At 36.6% G+C, this 22,570-nt stretch overlaps 1 protein-coding gene across 1 annotated transcript; it reads right to left on the bottom strand.

Moving 5' to 3' along the window:
• Positions 1-12,046: 12,046 nt before the first annotated feature.
• On the bottom strand, positions 12,047-21,787 carry LOC149788574 (uncharacterized). Its single transcript, XM_089974615.1, has 4 exons — positions 21,580-21,787; positions 18,404-18,533; positions 17,383-17,546; positions 12,047-13,009 (listed from the first exon to the last, which is right to left on the bottom strand). Exons 1-4 carry the CDS (start codon positions 21,623-21,625, stop codon positions 12,837-12,839), a joined length of 513 nt encoding a protein of 170 aa, XP_089830741.1. The 5' UTR covers positions 21,626-21,787; the 3' UTR covers positions 12,047-12,836.
• Positions 21,788-22,570: the final 783 nt, after the last annotated feature.

Here is a 22,570-nt window from a genome sequence, read left to right as displayed (position 1 = left end):
TCCCAACAAAAAAAGTAAAAGGAGACTGGAGTAGAAGATGTGTGTGTGGTGCTAGGCCTGGAAGGTGCCATCATTAACCAGGTGCCTTGGAGTTCAAAACAAACAGCCCTTTTCAGGGCTACCCAAACCTTTAGAAAAGAAATAGTAATCGATTTGCCATTGTGTGTATGTAGAGTAGTGTGAATATAAACACTGACTCTTTTTTTTCCTAGTGTGAGTGTATGTGTTTGTGTTTGTAAGCGCTCACGTACGTTTGTGTGGATAGTAGATTATTGGGTTTTGTAAGAGCTTAAGTTGGTTTGTGTGGATAGTAGATTTGGGTTTAATTTTAATGCTTTGCGTGTGTGATAGTAGATTTGGGGTTTGTTTATTGCTGATTCGCGTATGTGGATAGTAGATAATATGAGAAGAGAAAAGTAGGGGGGTGTTTTCCTTCACGTCCGCGTTTTAAGTGATGATCTAGGTAATATAAGTTTTGGGTTTTCAGTCTCGTTCCTGACGTCACAGCGAACAAACGTATATTTGAGCTCTGATATTGTTGAAAATTTTATTGAAATTACTTCGCAAATGGATACAGTTTTGTTATCGAATATTACACCATTTTGCTGAGAATGAATTATGTAAGGTTTCTGTGACTATTGTTTCAATATCGTTTAAATATATTCAGAATTACATAGATTGACAAACTAACGTTGTTTATTTTAGTGACGTCATTCCTATAAAGTCAAGTTTGAAAACTATCTCTGAATTTGCTTGACTTGTTTACTGTTTAAAACCGGCTTGGTGTATAATTTTAAAATTTCTACTGAGTGCGGCCACCACCAACACCAATTAATATAGAAAAAAGGAACAGGACAACTTGTGCAAAGAAATAATGCTAAGAAGAGGAAACGATTAGCAACCCGGCAAGCCGTGAACAAAGGAAGTGCACAGATCTAAGGAACTCTCACAAAGGAACGATAGGAACACGCAGTAAGATAGTAATATATCAGACAAAGGAAATCCAGCCAAGCAGCCCGCCACGCAGCCATTTTGGATCATACCACCTCGTATAAAAGCTAAGTACTTTAGTACAAGGTAGGAAAATTACTAAGCCTGCGGGCAATTAAAACTCTATGCTGTTTACATCTCACTATAATATATTTTACCTTACTTGTACTAAATTCCGTATCTACTCAATTTGCCGCCTATTCTCTTAAACAGTCTCTAAGAAACATACTAGAACCGACTGGATTGAACCCACACATGATACAAGCACCAAATATCATTGTGTGATTTTCAATCATAGAGAATAAATTCGACAAATTACACAACTAACCACTACCTTTTTCTTATAATAACAACTCTAGCTGTTAGCACTGTTCCCGAAAACAGGCACTAGGAAACACACTGATACCACGCCTGGTCAGAATCTCACAAATTACAAGCACAAGCTAACCGCTGTGAGATTTTCCGATTCACGGAACGTAACAGAATCTCATCTCTCATTGTTTCTTCATAACCACAACCACTATTAACAACAATAAGTAACCTAAACCTTATTCAAAACCAAAGTAGGAATGTCTCAATCAATCACAAACAAACTTAACTTTAACACTAGAAAACAAATTCTGAGAAACAATAGGCTTGAAAAGAAAATGAAATCACATAAACCTCCCACCCCTATGACACCAAACCCGCAAATAATCACGGGGAAATTGGATCTCAGTGAAAACTCCAGGCACCTTGAACTTTGCGAGAAGAATCTCAACTTCTCATCCACTCCTGAAAGGAAAGATTTAACAACACCGCATCTAACCACCCCTGAGAGAAATGAACTAATTCAAATATCAGCAGCCGACTTAAGTATCAACTCAACTGTAAGTTTCAAAAACTTACTAGATCCATCGGCAAACAAGGACCTGGATGATATAATACCTATAGAAACACCAATATCGCCACTCCAAAAACAAGACCAGCCACCCACCCCCAAATACATGGTCATTGCACAATCCCCGGAAAAAAAACATATAGCCATGATAATAAGAAACCCACCGAAAATAGGGCCCAACTCATGTAACAAAGGAAAAACTACACCCAAAATGGGGCCCATGGTAACGATAACTCCACCCATTCATATCAGTAACAACAAACCGAAATATCATAACAGTCAGACCCCTGGACCATCAAAACCCTTAACTGAAGAACAATTACTCAGCAGCCGAAACAAAACACAAGCTAACCCAACCACTAAATCAAAACCTAACAGTCAGACCCCTGGACCATCAAAACCCTTAACTGAAGAACAATTACTCAGCAGCCGAAACAAAACACAAGCTAACCCAACCACTAAATCAAAACCTAACGTGTGGGATGGCAAGGGTAAAGGGAAGGGACCCATGTTTACCAAGAACAAACCTGCCCCCCAAAATAATTCAAACTCACACCCCCCCAAAGAACCAAAGAAACAGGCCAAATTTTCATACCACCCCATAGAACACACACTTTATATCAGTAGCAACTCCAATAAACTGATAAACTTAACTGTTAACAGTCTCACACAGGCCCTCCTTAGGGTTCATCAAGGACAATTCAAAATATTTAGGCCAAACACAAGATACATAATAGTACACTGCAGCACTCGCAGTCAAATGGCCGAATTCCTAGAAATTGAAATTATTAACAACATTAGGGTTAACGTCGAAAGACACAAACAAATAGGGACAAAGAACATAATAACCAAAACACACAATAGCAACCAGACCCTCATGGCAATAAACAATAACACACGAACAAATGACTTAGCCACATACTCCCGCACGAACACCCCCACATTTAAAGCAGTTCTAAAACTCACAGGACAAAATAAAGGGATAAACAATGAAATCCTCACTGCCAAACTCAAAGACAGTGGTACCCCCATAAATAGGGCGTATAAACTCAAAAATCATTTAGGACAGGAAACCAATACAGCGATACTAGAATCAAATTCTCCACTCTCAACCATGATAAGACTAGATCACTCTGGGGCACGTCACCGCCTTGAGACATACATAAACAAACCCAGGTTCTGCAGCAACTGCCAACACTGGGGACATTTCTCTAACAGATGTAGATATACCCAACTATGCTACAAATGTGGGGGAAACCACAAAGATGTATGTTGTAGAACCACACCCAAATGTACCAACTGCAGGGGCCCCCACCTACCTAAATCCCACGAATGCCCCAACACTATCAAGGAATATCAAACCATAGATATCATGAACAACAAGCAAATCCCGTATCATGCGGCGAAAAAACCCCCAGTAATAAAAATTACCACATCATGACCCCAAACAAACCAGCAACTAAAGCAACCACAGCCCAAACACCCAACCTACCAAGGTCAAACAAGGTCAAACAAGATCAAACAAGATTAAATAAACAAGATACATTCTTAATCAAATCCCACAAAGACTCACAACTCCATCCCGAAGAATCAGATAACACTAACACCAAAAACAAATCACTGTCAAACCCGACAATAGAAAAGTTACTCACAGAGATCAAAGCCGAACTTATCAACAACCACCACTACATCGTGGATAAAATAACACAGATAATAAGCATAATAAGCAAAATCGAATCAAATTTGAAGTTAACATAATAACCCTCAACACAAAACAATCAATAAATGACCACCCCAATAATGGATTATACAACAAACCGGAACATTATAATATGGCAATGGAATGCTAGAGGCTTAATAAGTAATATCAGTGAACTCAAAGCCAAATTACAAAGCTTAGAACACAAACCAGATATTATATGCATTCAAGAAACAAAAATAACAAGTAGAACCAAACAAATACCCAAACTCCCAGGATATGCCCCAGGTCACTTCAAAAATCGAACCACGGGACAAGGAGGTGGGGGTTTAGCCATCTATATAGCAGATAACATCCCGAATGTAACAACAATAACCATAACACCAACCCCAGGTAGCAACGAAGCATTCGAAATTCAGTCCCTCATAATTCATACAGGCAAGGGTCAAATACAAATATTCAATATTTATGACCCAGGGGGAACATCAGGCACAGCTAACTTAATTACTTACAAACAAATAAATGATCACAAACGAGTAAATCAGATCGTCATCTGTGGAGATTTCAATGCCCATAACGAGCTATGGGGGGGGGGGGGGGCGGGGGGGGGGGCGCGGTGTGACGGACAAAAGAGGCAAATTGATTGAAGAATGGACCGCAGAATCTAACTTAGCCATTTTAAATGACGGTACAAAAACACGCCTTAACCCAGAAAACGGTCTCATGTCCGCCATCGACCTCACCATTTGCTCGCCATCAATAACCCAGGTGGCGGACTGGAGAGTGGATCAAACTGACCCCTTGGGCAGTGACCACTTTCCAGTAATAGTCACCCTGCAGATGACGGTCCAATACAACTCGCTAAAAAGAACCCCTAGATGGATATATTCAAAAGCAGATTGGACCTCATTTAATGAAACACTAAGCAAAATACACACCAAAAACATAGAAATGATAATATTAATAAATATTACGAAGACCTGATTGATACCATACTAAAGGCAGCCACCACTAACATACCCAAAACCAGTGGTAACCCACATAAACAAGGAGTCCCATGGTGGAATGATGAATGCAAACAAGCCATCACTGATAAGAAAAAAGCCCTCAATAAATTCAAACGCACTAAAAACTCTATTGATTTCACTATATATAAACAAAAGGAGAAAAACCTTAAAAACATAATTAAACAGGCAAAGGAATCAACTTGGCATAATTACTGCACGAATATCAATATCACAACTAGTACCAAACAAGTCTGGGATAAGATTAGATCAATTAGAGGAAAGACAACTAACACCACTCCAAAAATAGCTGGAGCCATTACTAATAAAGAAAAGGCTGACCGACTAGCTCAGCATTTCTCAGATATGAGTAGCAACACCAACCACACCCCAGCATTTCAATTACATAGGGACAAAGTAGAAAGAACCCATAGTAATCTCTTTAAAGACCTCGGTCCCAAAGTCTCGAACCTAAATAAAGACATTGCAACTTACGAATGGGACCTAGCATTGACAACCAAAAACGAAACTAGCCCAGGGGAAGATCAAATAGGATACACAATATACAAAAATATCCCAAATAACATTAAACAAACAATTATTAAATTACTAAACCAAATATGGACCTCAGGCAAACTACCCGATAAATGGAAACACGCAATAGTAATTCCAATACCCAAGCAAGGAAAAGACCCTAACGATATTAGCTCCTACAGACCCATTTCCCTAACAAACAACATTTGTAAGATCATGGAAACCATAGTCACCAACCGACTCAAACACCACCTAGAGAGCAATAATTTAATCTCCGATAATCAATGCGGATTTAGAAACAAAAGATCCACCACGGATCAACTAATACGATTAGAAACCGCAATTAAATTGGCGTTCAACTCCAAACGCAAAGCTGATAGGAATTTAATTGCAGTATTTATTGACCTCGAAAAGGCATTCGACCTTGTATGGACCAAAGGCTTATTAGCCAAACTCAACCACTACGCCATCACAGGTCGAATGTTTAAATTCATTGAAAACTTCCTCGCTGACCGTAAAATATCAACCAGAGTCGGCGACACCTACTCTGAACCACACACACTTGAAAACGGTACACCACAAGGGAGCGTACTCAGCCCAACCCTTTTCAACATCATGATTAATGACTTGGACACCAACTTAACATCAAAACTAATTGAACTCTCACAATTTGCTGATGATAGTGGATTATGGAGAGCAGGAAACCCTTCCAACCACAAAGTAATCAGCGATATTCAAACAAGTTTAAACAAAATAGGGAAATGGGCTGATAAATGGGGTTTCAAAATATCCCATGAAAAAACCATAGCAGTATTATTCACCACCAAACGTAAATTACAAAATCAGTTTCCCAAACTCACCATCCAAAATCAAGAAATTAAATTCGTAAATGTAGCACGATTTTTAGGAATGCATTATGACTCCAAGCTAAACTGGGGACACCACATAAACGAACTAGTCAAAAGGTGTAATAAAGACCTTAACCTCCTTACAACCCTTAAAGGAACCACCTGGGGATCCAATCAAGAAACCTTACTAGCTTTATATAAATCGTTAATTAGATCTAAACTAGATTACGGATGCCAAATTTACAACTCGGCACCGCAAAATAACCTCAAAAAACTAGATAGCATACAAAGAAAGGCCCTAATTATTTGCACTGGTGCACTACCATCCACATCACTAGTGGAACTTCAAATCTTAACTGGAGAACTGCCGCTCCACCTTAGAAGACAAGAACTCACCCTCAGATATGCAGCCAGGCTAACAACACACCCCGACACACACCCCACCCGGCTAGCTATAAATAAATGCAACATACCTTTTAGAACTAAATTATCACAAAACATACCAGCAGGGAAATTAGTCCATCAATTAGTTGAACAACTTCCTATAGACAAACTCCAAGCAGAAATTGCAAATCACTATGACAAAGAACCATGGATAAATATCAACCCCACAGTTAACACCCTCATTACGAAATATGGCAATAAAAACGAACAGGAACTCAAACTAAACACAATCTGTACAGAAGAAATCAACTCAAAATATTGCAACTACATTAAGATTTACACTGATGGATCCAAAATTACAGAACCACCCAGAACAGCAGCAGCTTACGTAATCCCCGAACTTAACATTAAAGTAGGAAGAAGACTACTTAACCTCTGCTCTATATACACAGCTGAATTCTGGGCCATACTTGAAGCACTCAAATGGATCAAAGAGAACAAAATACCCCAAGCGGTAATAATAAGTGACTCGCTAAGCGTCATAAACTCAATACTTAATAACAACACCAAATCAAGAGAAAACTATCTTAGGCAAACCAATTTATTGTTAAAAATACTGAACAATAATAACTTACAAGTAGAATTTATGTGGATACCATCCCATATTAACATACCAGGTAACGATATGGCAGATATAACAGCTAAACAAAAACTAAACGAAACCACTCACATCAACCTAGATTATAACATATGCGAACTCAATAGCATATCTAAAACCCTCATTGATAATAAATGGCAGGAATTATGGAACACAAGCACTCAAGGCAGGAAACTAAAAACCATCATTAAAGAAGTATGTAGAAATAGGAAACCACCCAAAACAAAAGGCAGTGAACAAAAATTCATAAATAGAATACTCACGGGCAAAACCAAGCTGGCTAACAGCTTCGGACAGTACATAGGACCACAACCACATAACCCTAACTGCTACCACTGCAGGGTCCCAGAAGACATAGAGCATATTTTTAACAACTGCCATACACTTGAAAAAGAAAGGGCTAAGTTTAAAGTTAAACAGCATAAAATTGGATCCCCTACAACATACCCAGAATTCTTGATGAACACAAACCCCAATATTAATCTAACATTCAAAAATATCATAAGTTTTATACACGAATCCAATCTACTCAAAAAAATCTAAGAAAGTAAATCAAAGACCAGTTAAAAATATAACAAATCACTGTTTGGGAATTATGACGGCCGGCTCGGTCTCGTGGGTTCACAGACTGACACAGCCGTTCATAGCCCGAATAATAAAAACCAGTTAAGGACGAATATTACAAAATCACTGTTTGGGAATTATGACGGCCTGCTAGGTCTCGTAGGTTCACAAACTGACACAGCCGTTCATACCCCGAATAATAAAAACCAATTAAGGCCACAAAAAATTAAAATAGGAAAATAGGAATTAATTAAAACAGGACTCCATAATAACATACAAAAAACCATAAAAACAAGTTTTCATTCCAAACCAATAAGATAGGGAATCAAAATAAATAAGGAATTGATGAATAAAAAAAAAAAAAGAAAACGAAAAAAAAAAAATAAAAAATAAAAAATAAAAAAAAAAATACTCCTAACCGTCTCCTTGTCTCTTAAAACAACATCTGGCTGAACTTTTAAATCAAGCTTCCACAGCTATTTCTACTAACATACTCAGCCAAATCCAGGCAATGTTGGCAGACGACACTGAAGAATTTGAAACTTCCACGCTGGCAGCGGCCCTGGAAGTATCATCATCCAGCGGCGATGAAGCTGATGAACCTGCACCACCTAAACAGAGTGGAAAAAAGGAAGGCTCTGTCTACCGGAATATCGGACTGGGAAAGGCAATTGATGATATCAAAAAAGCGGGCCACTTCGTCAATGCCACAAGACCGGGTGTCCTAATGTGACGTCATCGCTGCCGACCAATCGTGGCGGGAGTCACATACTGCTTGGTTTGACACCTGGGGCATTTCAATCCAACTAAGAAACACGAGTGTGTGGTGTGACTATTCCCACTCATGTCTATTAGCCTTTCAGTCAGGTTGTTAAGGACTAGTTAGTCCTACACCTGAGTGGCTAAATTAAAAAGTACTCTTTGAGTACATAAAAGCCTGGGGGATGAGGCTCCTTTTCCTTCCCCCAGGAGTAATTAAAAATCACGCAGTGCGTGAATAAAAAAGTGGTACATGTTCAAAAGAACGAAAACCACTATAATCCAACTAACTAACTAACTTTTGGGTTTTTAGGGGGATGTTTTCCTTCACGTCCGCGCTTTTCGTATAAGAACCCACAAGGTTCGTCGTTCGCACCATTCTACGGAATAACCGAGACAAAATAACTCAAGTATCAGTTTTATTTAATCTATTGAGAGACATCTATTTTTGGATAATGGATGTAGAATATGTGGTGGAAAAAATAGAAAATGAATGGAGGTATGGAGATATGAAAGACTTGGTAACCAGTCAAGTTCAACGTCTAAAGGCAGCCAGAGATCTCATAGCAGGGATGATAGAAGAAGAAGTCAGTAAGTCAAGAGGCTTCATTGACCCACCTTATGTCAGAGTGGGAAGTTTGAAGGAAGCACTGGATCATGTCATCCAAGTCCGGTGCTTCCTAGAAAAGATATTGTACTGGACAGAGTGGAGGAATGTAAAATGGGGGTTGGACAAGATGAAGAAAGGGTAAGATCTGATGAGAAAAGTGATGGAGGAAGAAGTAGAGAAGATTAAAGAGATATGGTGTAAAGAAAGAAAAGATCAGGAAAACAAAAAGAAACAGACAGAGTTTGAGAGGCTCAATCAAAATTGGATCAAAGTCCAGGAAAAGTTCAGAGCCTTGGGCCATCCTGACTGGATGCCAGAAAAGGAGAAAAAGAAGGAGACAGGAATAGTGGCAAAAGTGAGAAGATGGTTGAAGAAGTGGAGCAGTTAGAAGAAGAAGAAGTGGAGGAGTTAGAAGAAGAAGAAGAAACCCAAAGGCCCTTTCCAGGGCCACTCCAATCTCTCGAAAAGATCTTGACTTTCAATTGCCTAGCCCATTGTTTTTTATTTTTTTTTAAATAAAAAAAATAGAAACCCTCTCTGTTTCAATTTCCCATGTTAATTTCCCTTGTCCCTAGACAGTCCCACAATTTATTCCCATGTTAAATTTCCCCTTGTCCCTAGACAGTCCCACGATCTATTCCCCCATGTTAAATTCCCCTTGTCCCTAGACAGTCCCACGAACTATTCCCCAATGTTAATTCCCATTGTCCCTAGGGTACAAACATTTTTCCACTAATGTTAAATTTTACATAGTCCCCAGGGTACAACTCTCATGTTTTTAATGTTAAGTCCCATTGCCCCTAGGGTATCCCCATTCACTACTTACATGTTGTATGAATTGTATATGTCAGGGAATCCCAAACCCACTGGTATGTCTTTTTGATAGTCAGAATTACCTGTTACTACAAAATGCGTATGGAGTCTTCTGGTTCTAAAGTATACAAGACATTTTAATTAGGAGGTCTGTAAACGAAACGAAGTAGTTATGTCGTCGTCAAGTTAAATATTACATCCATATGCACTCTAGTTAAATATTACATTCTTTTGCACTCTAGTCCATTTAATTTAAGAGCATGCCGCGGTTTAAAATGTAACGAATTTTTATCAAAAATCTTAAAACAATGATGGGTGTCACCTTCACGATCTCTTACTGTTTGAGTGTGATAATGGCTGAAGACTTATATCGTTTAAAAATGGAGGCAAGTCCCAGTAAATGACGAAAAACGAAATTTACATCAATATTCAGAGTGCCTAACGTGGGTAAGAAGATCTTAAGATGATATTAAACTTTGAAAAAGTGTTCAGAAAAATCAAGCGAATTGAAAAAGAGAAATAGAGAAATCTGAAATGTTAAGATGGTTCTAGTGAGCACGGTGATTTTAATCTGGTGTATATTTAATGAAGTTGAGACAATGATCATTTTAATTGAGAATATATTAAACGAGTTTGACAGGCAAAGGTGTTTTAATTGGAAATATATTAAACGAGTTTGACAGGCAATGGTGTTTTAATTGAGAATATATTAAACGAGTTTGACAGGCAAAGGTGTTTTTTTATCTGGGATGTTTGATTGAAATTTAGAGACAATGGTGTTTTAATTGGAAATATATTAAACGAGTTTGACAGGCAATGGTGTATTTGATCTGGGATGTTTGATTGAAATTTTGAGACAATGGTGTTTTGAATTGGAAATATTTTAAATGAATTTGAGAGACGATGTTTCAAATCTGTATTATGTGAAATGGATATGAGAGAAAATTCTGTCTTTGATTTGAAATATTATAACGATTGAAAGACAATGGTGCTTTTAATCTTCATATCTCACACAAATTTGACGGACAATTATGATTTAATGTTGATTATTTTTAATGTGTTTCAGAGACTATGATCTCTCAAAATCTGAAATATTTTAAATGAGGTTGAAAGACAATGGTGTTTTTAATCGAAACATTTGAAATCAGTTAGAGGGGCAAATGTCTTTTTAATCCGCAATATATTAAGCGACTTTGAGATAAGGATGTTTGAAATTTTGAATCTTTTAAATGATATTAAGAGACAACAGTATTTTTGATCTGGAATATTTTAAAAGAATTTGAGACCCAACGGTGTATTAAATCTTAACTATTTTGATGATTCGAGAGACAATGGTGTTTTAAATCTGGAGTATCTTACCTGGGTTTTGAAAGATAATGGTGTAATAAATCTGGTTTATCTTACCTGGGTTTGAGAGACAATGGTGTTTTAAATCTGGAATATCTTACCTGGTTTGAAAGACAATAGTGTTTTAAATCTGGAATATTTTACCTGGGTTTGAGAGACAATGGTGTTTTAAATATGGATTATCTTATCTGGGTTTGAAAGACAATAGTGTTTTAAATCTGGAATATTTTACCTGGGTTTTGAGAGACAATGGTGTTTTAAATATGGATTATCTTACCTGGGTTTGAGAGACAATGGTGTTTTAAATCTGGAATATTTTACCTGGGTTTGAGAGACAATGGTGTTTTAAATCTGGATTATCTTACCTGGGTTTTGAGAGACAATGATGTTTTAAATCTGTATTATGTTACGTGGGTGTAAGAGACAATGATGTTTTAATGTTTAATATTTTGAGAGACAATGTTCTTTTAAACCTGAAATAATTCAATCAGTTTGAGAGACTGTGCTCTTTCAAATCTGAAATATTTTAAATGAGTTTGAGATACAGTCGTGTTTTTAATTGGAAATACTTTAAATAAGTTTGAGAGACAATGGTGATTTTATACCGCAACATCGTATGCGAGTTTGAGATAATGGTGTTTGAAATCTTTAATTTTTAAATGGATCAGAGAGACAATTTTGTTTTTGATCTGGAATATTTTTAAAAGAATTTGAGATACAGCGGTGTATTAATCTAGAATATTTTTAAGATTTGAGAGACATTGGATTTTTAAATCTGGATTATCTTACCGGGATTTGAGAAACAATAGTGTTTTAATGTTTAATATTTTAAGAGAAAACGCTCTATTAAATTTGAAATATGTTCGATCAGTTGCTTTAATCTGGAATAAAATAAATAAGTTTGACAGAAAAATGTATTATAAATATGAAATATTTTAAACAAGTTTGAAAGACAATTGTGTTTGAAATGTGGAATATTTCATTCCAAATCTTTTTATTTGTTGATGTGTAACAATGATGAGGTCGCCGGATACAATCGTAACTCCTTTTTCTGGCGTAGTTTATAAAAACAGCTTTATTGAAGAAGAAAAATAATTGTAAGTAAAAGTGCATACATCACTCACTTTCTTCTTAATGTACAATAGCATTTATAAGAAATTTATCAAATTTATTCATGTACAACGCACAAACCCAGGATGAATAAGTTATTTTGGTTGACAAGCAGATGATTCTAAGTTGGAAATGTTTGAGTTTTTGAAATATCGGTAAAACGTTAGCAGCATCAGCACGTACAAAATAAAATCTAGTTTTGCTGGACAACATTCCAGTCGTCAAGGTGAATGACACAAGCTCTCCCCCTCTCTCTCTCTGTCTCTGTCTCTCTCTCTCTCTGGTGTAATCTGACCAAAATAACAATAGTGGCTGTCTCAAGAAACTGATAACAAGCCTAAAGGAGAATAATAGTTCGCTACCGGCGGTAGTGGTGGATAGACCGTGTCGGTGCCTCCCTGTTTGAGTTTTGGAAATATCGGTAAAACAAGTAAAATCTAGTTTTGCTGGACAACATTCCGATTGTCAAGGTGAATGACTCTCTCTCTCTCTCTCTCTCTCTCTCTCTCTCTCTCTTTCTCTCTCTCTCTCTCTCTCTCTCTCTCTCTCTCTCTCTCTCTCAGGTGTGATCTGACCAAAATATTAATAGTGTCATTCTCAAGAAACTGATAACAAGCCTAAAGCAGACCGTAACTCCTAATATTTCGCTGCCGGTGGTGGTGGTGGATAGGCCGGGTCGGTGCCTCCCTGAGGCACATTATTATACTGGGAATATGCTGGTGGCGGAAAACCAACGGGATAACCATAACTGACAGGACCATAGGGTCCAGGGATGGTTGATGGTCCTTGAGTTACTGTCGTGTTATTCACTGAAATGGAAAGAAGTAATTGTTAGGTCTGTTGTACAAAGTTAACACTGTTAAGATAGCAGATCATACTAGTTAATGTGTAGCTATTGTGATATATATTATTCACGATGAAGGGCATAGACCAAAAATATATTATGAATTCACCCATCCAACCATATATATATATATCATTCTGTCTGTCTAGGTAGAACATCCTTGTTCTCGGGTAAGTGTGAATCTGCCACGACCAGAATTACACTCTTCCAATTCCATTTCTTCCTGGATTTCAATTACAACGTCGTCTGCTATCTATTTGATCTCTTTTCCATATCATTGTTATATGAAATACTCCGGGTTTTCAAGTACAATGTACGCATACTGCTGAAACTGTAGCGAGTGTAACCAGCATATGTAATGGCTCTAAATATTGTCTTTTATTCATGATATTCTTTAATCATGATTTGATAGTTTTAGATCATATCATCAAATCCAAGCGTCACTGACTGAATCCGCTCACTTATGGGTTTGGAAAGATTTTTGGTCGACACCAGATGTTTTTTATGGACTTAATATTCTCAGTTATAGACTGCATATCTTTCTGATTGATACCAGATGGTTTTACGTATTTCACAGCATTCCATATCTGATACAATCCAGCTGAGCTGATACCATACATTTATTGGACTTCTTTTTCAGGAATGAAAATACGCAAGCGATGTATGATTTGTAAGGTCTGTATGTTTTCTTGGCATTTATGTACCTTGCATGCTTTAAAAGGATACTGCTGCGATATTTACTGCCTGTAAATCCACGACCCCTTCCCTAGGTTCCCAATCTGTGATCGGAGATGATGGTAGTTTTCAATTTCAGACAACACAATGTCAAACCCAGCCATAGGAATCGCTTTATCTTCAATACCCACTAAGTAGAGCTTTGTAATTGTATTGAGATTGCTTTTTGCCGCCGGGAGAAGTTATGAATAGATTAGCATTTGCAAACGTAGCCATAATGAGATAATCCTACCAGCGCATCCATGCACGTCGTTACTGATGATAAAACTTCTGATTGTTGAGCCTATACTATCTAATGGAGTCAAGATTACTGCATTATCATGTACAACGGTCGTTGCCGAGGCGATTCCGTCAATACAAGATTTTGTATTTTACAAGCAGCGTGGTTAACTTGGCGAATTTATCTCGCAGATGTTCCGCTTCTGTTGTTTCGTTGCGTAGGTAAGTCTGAGGATCTATCATTGTTCTTTTATCAATATTGTGATGAAGGAGAATAATTGCTCATCAGGTTGACGTTGTTCAGTTGCTATAAGTTTTCAAACTTCAAACTGTTTTTTACTTGTTGAACCGTGAAACAATCATGGTAATAATCTCCAAGAGGAATATTTAAATCTCTGGCATTTGTGAATTCCTGGGGTCATTTAGAAATACACCTTTGCTTTTTACATCTAACGATCGTTTGAATCCGGGAGGTCTTGGGCGGACAAGAGCGTCGTTGTTAAATGAAGTCGAGCTCTTTCTCTTCTTAGTTGAGTCAATGTTGGTTTAACATATTAGATGAGAAACGTAACAATGTAACCGGTGTGAATTAAGCGTTGAATTTCACGTCATGGTTGTTGAAATAGTCTTTAGCTAATTGTTACGTCAAACAAAGCGTCGGAAAATCCCGCAACCTTATCAAGTACGGTTAAATGATAATAAAGATTGTAACGACAACATCCTGATCGCAATGAACCTTGTTTGCCATATGTGTAGACAGGATTTCATTCACAAGTTTACACAAATTAGGTTGAACTTTTTTAACGTTGAAAAGATCCATCGTCAGCTGTTTTACTTTTCTTCAGTGGTACCCAATCATAACATGTAATACACCGCTGTATGTACAATAACTCTTTAACGTGATTTAGACAGTGTCGGAGGAGTTGTATCTCTAACATCCATATGCCATCCTAATTGGTGAATCCTTCTTGTATGCGATTTTTCTATTTATAGCATTTATCGGGAAAGGAGATGGTGTGTGTGTGTGTGTGTGTGTGTGTGTGTGCTGTAAATGGGACGAGAGTTGGTCTCCAAATATTTATAATGTCTGTAGGAAGTGAACAGCCATGTTTGATGTAGAGTATGAATAATGTATACGTAATAAAAATATTCAAAGTTGGGTGGCAGATGTTGAACTAAAATTCATAAAGCCAATTATACTACAGCAGTAAGAAAATTATGTATCTAGTAGTCATCGTACTCTATTTATCACATAATTGAACTGGATAAACAATGACTGTCGCGATTTTCAAGTCGATGAGAGCAGGTGAATAATGGTACCTGAAAAGTAGATCCACGGACGTACTTCCTTCTACGGTCTCAGTAAAAGTGCGTTACAATCATTTAAGCTCTTCAGTTGACAACACTCGTTGTCTTGATGCCCATTGTATGCGTCACAAGTGTGTTACAACGACTTAAGCGTCGGCAAAAGCAACATTTTCATTTAGTTAAATATCACATCCCGTTTTTAAGTTTTGTCCATTGCACTCCAGTTAGAAGGCGCATTGGACTATTGTATATATGCCAGCTCTTTAATGTGGTTTTGAAAATATGGAAGGAATGTTCTCCTTCAGTCATGCTAATTAACCATTCGCAATTTGCTGTAGAGATGCATCAAATTCAAGAGTGTTTATTTATTTGGGAAATATGTTGATGTTTTCATGTCCTCCAAATAGAAGAGGTGTTGATCCTTTATATCAAACGTTTAGAAATCGTTTTAATTCGTTCTTGTTCGTTTTCAGAAATAACAAAGGATTATTTGCCCTCTAATGGATTGTTTCATGCATGATAAAAATCGCTCCGCCATAGCACTCATAGGTGGAGCAATGACATGAGAATGTGTTTTAACCTACCATTGAAGTTGGTGCCTTGAAAAAAGACGCGACTTTTTGTGACAGTGACGTTGTTGCACATCAACAAACCGTATCCTTCAGAACAAAGAATTTCTAAGACGAATTGTAAATTTACCTTTTAAAGCTTGGACAGTTAATCGTTTGTCGTTAGTCTGCAAGGGAGAGAGCTGCTAGACGTACAACCATAATACCGTCGAATGTCTAAGTCACCCTAAAACGTACATGGTATCAATGCGCCACCAGTGATCTTGTAAGCATTCAGCAAAGTATGGATTTGTGGATGTTCCGAAGGAATAACTATTGCTTCCTCCTGTCATTGTAATATTTTCATTCAAGAGTAGTAAGTAATCAATAACTATTTATGTGTGATTTATGTTTCAGTTCATTACCTGTGGAGGATAAACGAATATTTCAAAAACTGTAATGTTCTTCTTGTGATTGCAATTTTTCAAGTGATCATTGTTTCATTTATTTATTGTGACTTGTACTGTGGATAACCAATTGAAACACAACGGTATTATTCCAAAGACGTTCTTAACTTGTAGTAAATCTATTATGGTAAAAGAGAGCATCCTCACACCCATCCCCAAAAAGTAGAAATTTAGAAAACAGCAACAAGAGGTATAGAATTCCCCAATTCTCTACAACACCTGTGACAACTTTAATGGACAAAAACAGGATACGTTTATCTGGCTGAAAGTCATATAATCCACGCAAGCGCAAATAGAAGAATCTGAATATAGATCAGAGTATTTATAAGATAGTCAAACAATTTTGAAACTAAAAAATTGCACAATGAAATTCTAACTAAAGGCTGGATATCCCATTCTTTAAATTCGCTATTAATTGCAATATGCTGGCTGCCAAAGTATTAAGTTCGATATTAATTTCTAAACGTTGGGTCTCAAAGTATTTTATTCGTTGTTAATTGCTAAAGATTGGATCTCCAAGTATTAAGTTCGGTATTAATTTCTAAAGGCTGGTTCTCCAAGTATTAAATTCGGTATTAATGTCTAAAGGCTGGTTCTCCAAGTATTATATTCGGTATTAATTGCTAAAGATTGGATCTCCACGTATTACGTTAGGTATTAATTGCACTAGTTGAGTGATATCCATAATTAAATCGTGAACATGAAAAAGGCAGATAATTTGTTCCGCTACAAAAAAAAAAATGTTTTTATAGATCTGTAGCAGACGATTTATCTCACGATATCTAATATACTGATTTATCTCACGATATCTAATATACTGATTTATCTCACGATATCTAATATACTGATTTATTTCACGATGTCTAATATACTGATTTATCTCACGATAGCTAATATACTGATTTCAATACAGCACACAATTGATTCGACTGCAATTTGATTTCAATGAAGCATAAAATTGTTTTAACAGCGATTTTATTTCAATCCATATCAATATTGTTCTTGCTACTATCATTTTTCCATTTATGACTAGTAATTACTTAATTATAAAAATTACTTACCAAGAAACGTATGTGTGGCAGGGTTCGGCGGTTGGATCACGGTACCTGTACGTCGTTTTGCATTGTTTGCTGCAACACAACAGAATACGATGAGGCCAATCAGGATAGCAAGCCCGACTAGACTCCCAATCACTGCTCCGGCTATGACACCGGCAAGATTTTGGCTGGAATGAAAAGACCGATTGGTAGGAATTGTTTTCGGAACATATATGTTTTGTTCAACTACTGCTTTTTACTGGCAAAAATAAGGGCCCCGAATGGCCGAGTTGTCTAATGCGCTCACAGTATTGGATCACTGCCGTCTCACGTCTGTCTGCGTGGGTTCGAGTCTCGGGCTTGACCAGTGTGGGTACGTGAGAAAGTTTGCCAGCAGCTTCTCGTGGATCGGTGGTTCTTTCCCGGGATTTTCCGGATTCTTCCTCCACCAGTGATACTGGCCACCATGTATAGTCTATCATGTACTGAAAATGGCGTTAAAACCCTACATCAACAACAACTGACAAAAGTAGATGTAGCGAGTGCCCGTTTCCCTTAACAGTGAAAAGTTTATTTCGTCAAAACACTGTATATACAGTGATTTACCAGATTCGTTCTACAGTCGGACAGTTCTTAATGGTACCTAAGCTGTCAGAAGCTAAATAAATTTTGCATGACGTTCTCACTGGGATGAGTGGATGAGCACGGGTGTTTCATGTGTTTATTAGGAGTAATGCCGTGCACTAGTTGCAAACACTGAGGATATTTGTGCTAGTTTCCTTTTCTATTGCTTCCTGTTTTACTAAATTGATACGAACATGTCATCACATAGTGCTTGATTTTGTACTATATGAACAGGTACATGCCAATGTTTGTCGTATTGGATTAAAGAAAAACTTTCTCATTCTCTACTTTGCCCATGTAACAACTATTTGATCTCTCGTGGCCTGGTTGAAACCAAATAAATGCCTTACTTCATGACAAAAATCAGTCAATCAATCAATCAATCAATCAATCAATTATTTAACCAATATTTATTACTTACACACAGCAGACGTCATTGTAACTGCTGTATTTACTGCCACAACACCCATATTCACAGTATGTTGAGTAGTAGTTACCAAAATAGGAACTGTAGCCGTACTGACAAAATTCGGCAGCCTCCACCGGTATGGCTGGAAAGGAAGCACTGATCACTGAATATATATATATATATATATATATATATATATATATATATATATATATATATATATATATATATATATGCATTGACGGTACAAAATATATTTCGGAAGCATCAAATATCAATCTTAGGTCAATGTGCCACCAAAGCTGTAGATCTATACTTGTCAGACCCGTGTAGGGATTAATGGCATTAACTAATGTTTGGTGAACACGATTATAATGAGTATTTATTTTCCTGAAGTACAAAGTGGACACATATTATTTTCTATGTAATAGGACCATCTGAGGGAATGAAAGGTAATAACTTTGGGAAAAATTAGAATTCGTTTTTGAAAATGGGGAAATGTGATTTCAAGAGCCTTTGTTTAAATTATTTCAGTTTTGATTCCTCTGAATGAAAGAACTTTGTTCAGTTTAATGGTAATAAGATTTAGAATCCAAAGCAAACTTACGACCTTATTCTAATTTCGATAAAATCGAAAGAGTTCATACGGCCTTATTCGAAGATCGATAAAATCCAAAGTGTACGGACGGCTTTATTCGAAGTTCGAGATAGTTAGAGTTATTTAGACATCAGTGGGAGGCCCTTTGGGAGACTTTATTGCAGTTATTTCCGAATAGTAGTGGTTGATTCAGTGGAACTAATACACTGATCATTGTCGTCTTACCAACAAGACGGCTTTTACAATCATTGGTAAACAGAGAAATTAACCTTAAAAAACATGATTTAGAGAACATCACACTTTCATTGGATATAATTAAGGTTTTTTCCCCCCAGTCATTGCAGACACGAACTGTTTTGTTTTTTAACATGTCGATTCATGAAAAAGAATTTCACGTCCACGGTAATACGGAAATTGTCGGCTCAGGAACGTTTGATCCGGGAACGACGGCGATTACCTATCATTGCGTAGTTCATCTATTTCAACACCCTTCTGTTAATGTTGTTCCCGAGGTTTTGTGCAATCTCTATGCATGATCAAAACAGAACCTTTTTAAAAATTGGAATTATTGAAAAACATCTATACCTACAGAAAGTTAAAGTATATCCACCCATTAAATTATAATGAATTGATATTGACCTTTCCTTTATTCGACAGAGGACGTATTGTCAGGATAACTGCACTAGACTTTTTTCATAGTCCCCATAATATGTTGACCTTTGGGTCGGGGAACCATCCCTAGGTCACCTTACATCTACCATTAAATATAGTGGAGAAATAACACACACACACACACACACACATCTGCAATAACATGTGCTCACATTCATATAGTGCACAATCTCTTTTAAGACAATTACAAATATGCAGCGTCTAGGTTGACATGCTCACATTCATATAGTGCACAATCTCTTTTAAGACAATTACAAATATGCAGCGTCTAGGTTGACATGCTCACATTCATATAGTGCACAATCTCTTTTAAGACAATTACAAATATACAGCGTCTAGGTTGACATACTGTACACTATACTATGATGCTATTAAACACCAATCTTAGATACTTATTTCCTTTCAAATGTGACTGCAATATATTTTTGCAGATTATATCGGTCTTTTAGATAAAAACTTTCAAATCATCTAATCTTGGCTTATCCTCTTTCATTTTACATATACTTATGTAGAATTTGGCTAAATGGAAACAAAACTAAAAAGGTTGTTCATATATTCCATCTGGATTTGTATCTTCCAATATACAACAGTTGTTGCACTTGGTACATTATCTATATTCACTTCATTCTGAATCCAATGGGATGCATCATTTCACAACTTGATTATCACAGTATATTCCCAAACGAAATGCAAATATTGTTTCAGTTGAATGTTTTTAAAAATAAAAAGTACATTAATCATTATTGGACAATTTTATTTGATACAGAAAAGAATTCATTGGTAAACTGAAAAGAGTAACACAAAATTAAAACCATTGTAATTTTGAGTTTCTTTTTAATTTAAAAACGTTAGCATATATCTCAAGCTTTATTTCCATATACAGGTTGGAACTGCTGTTCCATTTCTCTTCACCAGTCAGGTTAACATCCTTTTCTAAAAGTAAATTGTAATAGTCTGTACATCCGTTATTGTTATAAAATAAGGTTTCTAAATGGAAAGGGATAAATGGTCATACCAGTAATGTTTTATCTAACGTTTTACAAAATGACTTTACACACTGAATTATCCATTGAAATGCAGTACAATTCATATTGAGACCATATCTAGCTTTACAGCTATCAATGTCAATGATAGTTCCCTGATTTGTAAGCAAATCACCAATATAGATTACATTATATTCAAACCATTTCCTATAGAAAATTGGACAGATGTTAAGAAAACAAGGGTATGGATGAACTCAGTTATAAGGGTGAACAAGGTACCAATTGTCTATAGGAAATGGTTTGAATATAATGTAATCATTATTTTTTTTTGGAACTATCAAGAACTAAAACAGTGTCATCTGCAAACTGTGACAGTAAAAATTGTTTTTCTTTTGACTTGATACCATTTTATTATTCTTTAATAGGATATACAATGCCATCTTAGATGAATGAAATTTGCATATACATACATACATACATACATACATACATACATATATATATATATATATATATATATATATATATATATATATATATATATATATATATATATATATATATATACAGAGAGAGAGAGAGAGACCTAGACCTATCTTCATTGGTTTATTGTGTTTGTCTACTGTGTTTATTTGATGTACATATCAACATGTATTTTGTGTCTTTATTTATTGTTCTTCTGTTATGTTTTCCCCAGTATTCAATATCGGAATTATTTTTGATTCCACTTCGTCTATACATTTCTTATACTGACTGTGTTGCATCATCTACAGATCTCAATCTCCAGTAGGTCATTAATTAATCTAAAGAGGAAAATAAGTGTAAATATAACCTCTGATGTATATTTCTTTGTACAAAATAAAGACACACACAAACACACACACACACACACACACACACACACACACACACACACACACACGTAATATACCTACCTTCAAGAGAAAGCGTACAAGCTATAATAAAGTAAAACTTCAACATTTTGATGGTTATCCAAGAATAAATACAATCAACACGACGTTTCCACTCCCTCGCTCTCCAGTAACATCATACAGTTTACCTGAAAGAAATAAACACCTGTTTTAACACAGGTTTACATACACAATCACATTTACGCTATGACAACCTATCACCGTCAGTCGAGCGCATAGGGAGATGTACGTTTTTCTGATGTGCTATTTATTCAATTAAACTTTGTAAAGCCTTCCGTCCTGCGCACTTGAAACATCAACGCAAAATCAATATTATATCCTCGTATTAATTTTGTGATCGTTTATCTTACATCTATACAATATATATCTTACCCAAAATAAAATACGCTGCGCACAATTACTTGGAACCCGGCTTAAGAAGTTATACATTTTGCTAGTCATGTAAGATTTTTTTAAACACTGCTTCCATGTGGATGTTATATTTTTCCAATAATATTTTAATGCTGATGTTGCAAAATATTCTTGAATATCGTAGACCAGTGGTTCCCAACCTGTGGGCAGCAGACCATACCCTCGTCGTGGTAGAGAGCGCAGGGTTATTATACCGGGTCAGTGAATTTAATAGTTTTCACATAGCTTCGGAGCCTAATAGTACAATGACCGTTCCGGTGGCCTAGTGGTTAGAGCGGCCGCCTCCGATCCGGAATGTCTAAAGCCCGCTGATCATACATATACCAAAGACTTATAAATGGTGCTAGCAACGGACTCCTTTGACGCTCAATATTAAAAGGCTAGCGTTAGGACTGGTTGGCCTGGTGTCAGTATAATGTGACTGATTGGGACGTCATGCTCCATGTCTGGGGCATGATGCCCCTGTGTTAGACATCACTATAAACTGGCAAACTGCAGACATCGTAGCGATATGACTGAAAAATTAGTAAGAAGACGTTAACAATCTTAAACACACACACACACACACACACACACACACACA

Source organism: Sinohyriopsis cumingii, chromosome 11, assembly GCF_028554795.1.
Source record: "Sinohyriopsis cumingii isolate HCF-2022 chromosome 11, ASM2855479v2, whole genome shotgun sequence".
NCBI classification, from domain to species: Eukaryota; Metazoa; Mollusca; class Bivalvia; order Unionida; family Unionidae; genus Sinohyriopsis; species Sinohyriopsis cumingii.
This window is presented reverse-complemented; position numbering and strand designations above follow the sequence as displayed.